The sequence below is a fragment of the Corvus cornix genome, chromosome 19 (assembly GCF_000738735.6).
Source record: "Corvus cornix cornix isolate S_Up_H32 chromosome 19, ASM73873v5, whole genome shotgun sequence".
Taxonomy (NCBI): Eukaryota; Metazoa; Chordata; class Aves; order Passeriformes; family Corvidae; genus Corvus; species Corvus cornix.
Window position 1 is genome coordinate 7,310,587 of NC_046348.1, and position 6,709 is coordinate 7,317,295.

The following is a 6,709-nucleotide window of genomic DNA, read 5'->3' on the forward strand; positions in this document are numbered from 1 at the left end:
TGTCACGGATTAACGGGAGGGTTTGGGACACGTCTCCACAGCTGGTGGTGTTATTTAGGCCGAGTACCCAGGAGCATGAGGTGGCACCGCTATGGCACCTTGAGGGACCTCCCTGAGCACTGGTGAGTCAAGGACATGCTCTGGATCTCACTCCAGATGAGGCTGTGGAATCTTCCTCTTGAGGAACTGCCCTGCTCTGCTGAGAAGAGCGCTGGTACATCAGAGTCTCAAATTGATTTACAGCACGCAGTGTTTATTGACAGTGTTAGTAATGGACTATTCCAAGGCATGATGAGGCTTCAACAGCTTGCCAGGACCTTGAGAAAAGTGCTTGAGTGGCACATTTGTTGAGGGAAGGGACGCATGGAGAGGTTTTCCACCCATTGAGGCGCTGGAGCAATCACACTGGAACTTCACTTGGGGCTGCCCCAAGCCCTGGGGTCTGTCTCAGCCACAGAGACAGGAGGTGCAGCAGCAGTGCTGAGTGCCAGGCAGCTTTTGCCCTGACAAGAGAAGCTGATGTGCCCATAGGATCATTGGGAAGGGGCAGGAAGTTGGGTGGCCACCACCCCAGCACCCTGTGGAATGGCACTGCAGGAGAGAAAGCAGCTGTCAGCCCAACACCTCACTTCATTTGTGTGCATCAGCATCACAGTCCAGCAGAGATTCCTCTGTAGGAATCCACAACCCACATGCCTGACTGCACATGCATTCCTTGTTGGAATAAGCATGGAGAGCAAGAGCTGGCACCATCTCATGCAGCCCACCCACCTCAATGGTGCTCTAAGGAAAGGTTCCCAGTGACCAGTTATAACAATTCTGACACTCTAAGCAGCAGGTTAGAATCAACAGATGCAAAGAACCACTTATATTTTGAAAAAACATATAAACTTGACCCAAAAAAAACTTGTTTCAGTGCTTTATCTCATCCTCTCACACAATGCCTTTGGTTGACCACTAGAAATGATGTTTTCTGGGTGTTCTTTACCTGCAGCAAAATGAACAGAAGAAACGAAAAATCACCTCCTAGAAAAAAAAGAACCACAAGTAAGTTGAATTCATCTGGGCTGTGTTCAGCTCCAGAAAGCTGTCAGCAGGCTGAGGATATGACATCAGGGTTTTTTCCCTTATACACAGGGGTAGCCAGAGCCCTGGGATGGCCAGGGAAGGGCAGGATTTGTGTGTCCCCTGTCATGTTCCCAGGGACCCCTCTCTGCTGGGACAGGAGGTGTGGGTTGATGTTCACCAGCCAGAGTAAGAACTGGGTCAGTTTATCATGCTGAGTGCACTTTTCCAGCTTTTGCCAATTTTTAAGAAGGAATTAATCTCGAATAAGTGTGAACAAGCAGTCAAATACTTACAGAGTTGTTTCTTTTGGTTTCTTGAAGCACTGAAAAGAAAGAAACGGTCCTGTTATCTTTCACGTTTCCTGGCCATGGGGATATTGTTACAAATATTGCAAGTACATAATGCCTTCCACATGAAATATCTAATACTTGATTTATCTACTGGTAATTCTAAAGCAGAAGGTAGTTTGTAGCAGTTTTCTAACAGTGAAAAGAAACATTATGACATAGAACAGAAAAGGTAGAAAAAAACAGGGCACTGCAGCAAATAATATTTTTTTCCTATGAAACTAGAGCTTTCCATACCTTAAAAATTGTGTCTTTTCGAGCCACAATTCCAAAAAATATTGTGATTGTAACCACCACGACAGCAGCAATAACAGCCTCCTTGGGAAAAACAGGTTTTTTATCTGTCAGGAAAGAAGAGGTTGGATATGTGAGAGATTAGTGCAGCCACATAACCCAGAACATCTCACAGGACTGTGGAAAGACATATTTCTCTTCCCACAGCTGTCACCGCTGAGTTAACTGTTGCTCTCTCTGCTGTCTGCAGACTGACTCTGTGTGTTAGTCCCCTGGAAAGAAGGGGGCTGAGCCTGTATCTTAGTGAACTGAAGAAGATCCCCCAGGCACTGTTATGCTCAGAAATAAGGCTGTCCAGAGGTACCACTGCCACAGGTAACGTTGCTTCCCTCACTGTGCCAGGAGGGTAGAAATGAAAGGGGTCTGGGCAGAGGTGGGACATAAGTGCCTGGTGGGTCACCTCGTTTAGAGTCACCTGTCTGAGCCCTGAACACCCAGCCCCTGTAGTCACTTCTGGAGCACAACTTCTCTTGCCTTAAGGAGCTCTTTGGGCATGACAGAATACTGTGGTCAGAGTAAGATGCTTCAAGTAAGACCTGAGGTGCTTTAAACCACACTGTCAGCGTGGGAAGAGCAACAGTGGGATGAGCCCTCCCCGGGTCACACTTGCCAAATGCTTTTGAATAACAGGCAGAGCAGGAGAGGCCCTTCCTGGTGCTGTGGTCCCAGGCACAGGTGCAGGGAGAGCTCCTTGGCTGTTGCTGTGCCCTCAGAAGTCCATGCAGGGAATTTACCACACTCCACTTATGCTTCTTAATATAAATGGATTGCTGTCATTATAAAAGACAACAGAGAGTTATTTGTAAAGCTTAATGTTTGGCAGCAGCCTTGTTACCTTCAACTATGAGGTGGAAATCCCTTGTCCCATTTCCCAAGGGTGATTCCACCACGCAGGTGTAGGTCCCATTGTCAGACTTCTGCACTTTCTTGATGGAGAGCTGAAAGACCTCACTGGTCTGGTGCAGCTCATGATGATTTTGCTGCAGGGTCAGGCTGTGGTTGTCCTTGTACCAAGTGGTTTGGGCTTGAGGGTTGGACTTGGAGTTGCAGGTCAGAGTAACATCTTCGCCTTCTTCCACATGGAGGGTCTCCTCTCCACTCAGCCGGGGAGGAACTGTTCACAGAAATGCAGTTCAACGGGTCATTAATAATGCTGCCCATAGAATCACAGGACCATTTAGGTTGGAAAAGCCTTCTCAAATTGCCCATTAACCCAGCACTGCCAGGGCCACCACGAAACCATGTCCCCGTGTGCCACATCTACACATCTTTTAAATCCCTGCAGGGATGGTGGCTCCACCACTGCCCTGGGCAGCCTGTGCCAGGATTCAATGATCCTTTCAGTAAAGGAATTTTCCCTAATACCCAATCTAAGCCTCCTCTGGCACAACTTGAGGCTATTTCCTCTTATCACTTGTTACTTGGGAGAAGAAACTGACCCCATCTTGCTCCAACCTCCTTTCAGGAGCTTGTAGAATGCCTACCATTTAACACAAAGCAAGTTCCCTTCACACATCCCTTGTCCAGTGGTCTAACACATCACAGTAGTGCAGCCTTTCCTGATCCCCGGGAATGAGGAGAGCAATCAGTGGCAGAGACTGTCACTCCAGTATTTCCTCTGCCCTGACTTGTATCCTTGGGAAATAATCTAGGTGGAGGCAGGGACATAGAACATCTTTCTTTAAGGGCCCACCCACTCCTATAAAAGAGGCCTTAGATCAGGCCATAAGCACCACTGTGGGAAGGGAGTGTCTTAGCATGTGAGTTATCTCCTCCTAAACGCATTTTTTCCTGGTGAAGACAGCATACAAGGAGGCAAAACACCGCCCAGACAGAGCTGCTCGGCCCATGACTCCATCCCACCCCAGCCATTCCCCACGGAAATCCACCACGGCGACTCACAGTGCACATCCAGGATCACAGACACCTGCACAGACTTGTCCCGCGCCAGCTTGCACGTGAAGGTGACTCCGTTGTCAGACTCGTTGACCGGGGATATGCAGATGTTACTGATGTTCACTTTATTCCCATCTTTCAGACCCACCTGCCCATCTCCCCGGTACCAGAGCAGCTCCTCAGCCTGGCTGCTGTTGTGTACAAGGCACGAGAGGGAGATGGGAGGGCCAAGCTCTGTAGACAGGGTGAAGTCAGCAGCATGGTTATTTACAGACAGTTCCAAACCTGCAGAAGAAGGAGGACAAGGACATTTAAGTATCCTAAGCCATATTCTTCCCACAAAAGCTGCCCTGCTCACTTCTCCAGGCCTTGACCTTGGAGGAGGGATGAGACTTTCAGGTTTCAATCTACCAGGTTTGCTGTTTTCAGGTGGAATGTTAGTTTTTGAGACAAGAAGCTGTCTTCATCTCAAAGCTCCACAGTTATTTAAAATAAAAATCAGGCTTTTGCAGAACACCAAGGCCTGAGCTGTGACAACAAAATGTCTGAAACCAGGAATGACCATGTGACACCCAGCAAAAGGTCATTCCCATCCCATCACCCTCCTGCTGCCCATCAGTGCTGCAGCACCACTGTGCTCACTGTTTGATATTCTGTTTTTCAGTTGAAGCTGGATGCCCTTGGGAGTATAAATTAGTTAATCAGCTGTATCCTGGCTCTTGCAGAGCTGCAGTTTGTCAAAGGTACAAACCTCAGGACATACTAAATGAACAACCAGTATGGGAAATAAATTACTGTAATGGGATGAAACTCGCTACTGCAGCCTGGGCCATAGAATAATGAATAAAAAATATAGCTCAGAATAGAAAGGTACTAAGGCCCTGTGAATATAAAGAAGTCTGAAGGTCCCTGTCTGAAGGTGTTCCCACATGGCCAAAGCTATCACACTTCTCACTGCTTAGAGCAGGTTTGGAAACTGTGGCCTCATCATCCCTGCTGCAATAATGTCAGAAAACACTGAAGTTTCCCCATTCCATTCTCTGCTATTCTCAAATCAGAGGCCAGTTTTCAGGCAGTCCTCTGGGGATCACCTCCAGAACACTCAAAAGCTGGGATGCTGCTGTGGCACATCACCCAGCCCTGGGCAGTTTCAATAGTTGGTGTGATGGGGCTTGGACAAAGCCAGGATGGGTTTTTTTCCATTCCTTACCTGTGGCCACACATGCCAAGAAGGAAATGGCAAGGACGGGCACTCCGTAGGGGACGGCGAGGCTGCGTTTCTGCACCATCTCAGAGGGGCCCAGCTGGCTCTGTTGGAGAGAGGGTCACAGCACTGCTGCCTCCGTCAGGGCTCGCAGGGGTTAATCCCTGCTGCCATCAGACACCCTGGGGAGAGCCCTCACAGCAGGGACAGGGTCACCAGGGAATAAACGGAGTCGATTGTTGCAGGGCATTTTCCAGTTCAGAGCAGATTCCAAGTGGGGTTTTATGTCTCTAATCTCCATTACATGAGTTTGTTGTCTCCAATCACCCGTCAGCCAGGGGAACCTGTCTCTGGATCGGGTAGCACTGGACTTACCTTGAGAAGACTCTCTGGAGAGGCTGCTTCTGCTGGGAAATGCACAGTTCTTTCCCCTCCTTATTTATAGGGTCTGAATTTTAATATTTTATGGTAGTTCGTAAGAAGTGAGTCCATAAAATGGGTTCAAGGCCTCGTTCAATTCCTGTATTTCTGAGCTCCTTGAACACTGAAGAAAAGTATTTGCTGGGCTCTGCTGGCTGTTTTATGAGACTTGCTGAGGCAATGAGTAACTAATGAGAGAGTTCCTGCATCAGCCATAAAGACTTTCAGCCAAAAATAATACCTTTTTTCCCCAGCTTTCTGGGTATTCACAGCACTGTTTTAAGCCGCAGGGATTTTATCCTAGATTATCCTAGAGCAGGAGTAGACTCCGATTTGTCCCTTTCTTCCCAAAGCTCTGTTGCCATGTCCTCTTTTGAGCGGAAAATGAGAAAATTCACTGATTCAGACTTTGAACTGCATGTTGGCAGAGGAGAGAGCAGACACTGTCCTGCTCACCAGCGTGTACCCCCAGGCTGCTCCTGTGCTTAGCTCAGCCCTGGGCACCTCCCAGCATAGAGCCAGGGGATCTGTCCCCACTGTTCCCTCTGCTGGGACAGCTGTGCCTGAGCTGTGTGTGCCCAGAGCAGAACTGAAGCACTTGGCTACGTGGAAATGTGTCTGGAAGTGCTGCTTGTACCTCGACAGGGTGATGGTGACGTGGTCACAAAGCACGGGGTCCTCGCAGCCTTCAAACATGCTGTCACTGCTGCCAGTGTCCCTGCAGGCACATCGGTCATCAGGAATGGGCTCAGCAGAGCCATAAAGTGCATTTCATGAGCAGGAGGAGCCTGGGATGTGTCCTTGGTGTTTTCTTTATCTGTGGACGCCATGTCCCAACTCAGTGGCACAGAGGTGGGCAGGGAGGGCTCCTGCTCTGGGGCTGCTGCCTGCACACACACACAGCACAGGAGCATAGAGCACTGGTTATTTGTGGGGCTGTTGCAAACAAGGGTCACCTTTGAGTGTTAATATAACTCTGTGTATATGAGTTTACCCTTAAAACCAACAGGGAATCACTCTCAGTTAAAAAAGTATATGTGTACAAAAGTCCCTTAAAGAGAGAGTTCTCACTCTCCCTTCTAAAAACTGTCCTGTCCTTGTAGTATTCAACTAAATGTTGGTTTATGGTTCAGTACAAACTTCAATCCAAATGCTCTTCCTAGGAGTAAAGTGATCTTTGTGGTTTGGAATTAAGCTGAGTTGAAACAGAGAGGGTTTCAAAGGAATGGGCTGGGAAATGGCTCATGTGCTCCCTCCACAATGTGAGCCAAAGGCAGGAGAGTGCAGGGAAGTCCGTGCTCCCTCTGGTCACTGCACTGCACCGACTGACACTCTGGAGAAGAAGGAGGTGTTGGGAGTAAGTGAGAATGTAAAGAAGGAAAGAGTGGAGTTTGGGAGTATTTCTTTTAATGTAGAAATGAGAGTAAGGGAAAAGATTGTCAGACAACAGCTGTTCTGTGGGGGGTTTGTTATGATGTGA

At 48.3% G+C, this 6,709-nt stretch overlaps 1 protein-coding gene across 2 annotated transcripts; it reads right to left on the minus strand.

Moving 5' to 3' along the window:
• Positions 1-194: 194 nt before the first annotated feature.
• Positions 195-6,709, minus strand: TMIGD1 (transmembrane and immunoglobulin domain containing 1). Of its 2 annotated transcripts, XM_019287664.3 has the most exons (6): positions 4,816-6,709; positions 3,612-3,890; positions 2,545-2,823; positions 1,653-1,756; positions 1,362-1,390; positions 195-988 (listed from the first exon to the last, which is right to left on the minus strand). In XM_019287664.3, the coding sequence occupies exons 1-6, from the start codon at positions 4,892-4,894 to the stop codon at positions 985-987; spliced, it is 774 nt and encodes a 257-aa protein (XP_019143209.2). In that variant the 5' UTR covers positions 4,895-6,709; the 3' UTR covers positions 195-984. The 2 variants fall into 2 exon arrangements, with proteins under 2 accessions (XP_019143209.2, XP_039418609.1); XM_039562675.1 differs by lacking the exon at positions 195-988 and having other exon boundaries at positions 1,358-1,390.

Excerpts from the sequence above, each read along its gene's own strand:
- TMIGD1 (XM_019287664.3), bottom strand. The coding sequence starts at position 4,894 with ATGGTGCAGAAACGCAGCCTCGCCGTCCCCTACGGAGTGCCCGTCCTT. Across the intron at positions 1,757-2,544 it reads TTTCCACCTCATAGTTGAAG|ATAAAAAACCTGTTTTTCCC; the intron begins GTAACAAGGCTG and ends CTTTCCTGACAG. Across the intron at positions 1,391-1,652 it reads GAAAAGACACAATTTTTAAG|TGCTTCAAGAAACCAAAAGA; the intron begins GTATGGAAAGCT and ends CTTTCTTTTCAG.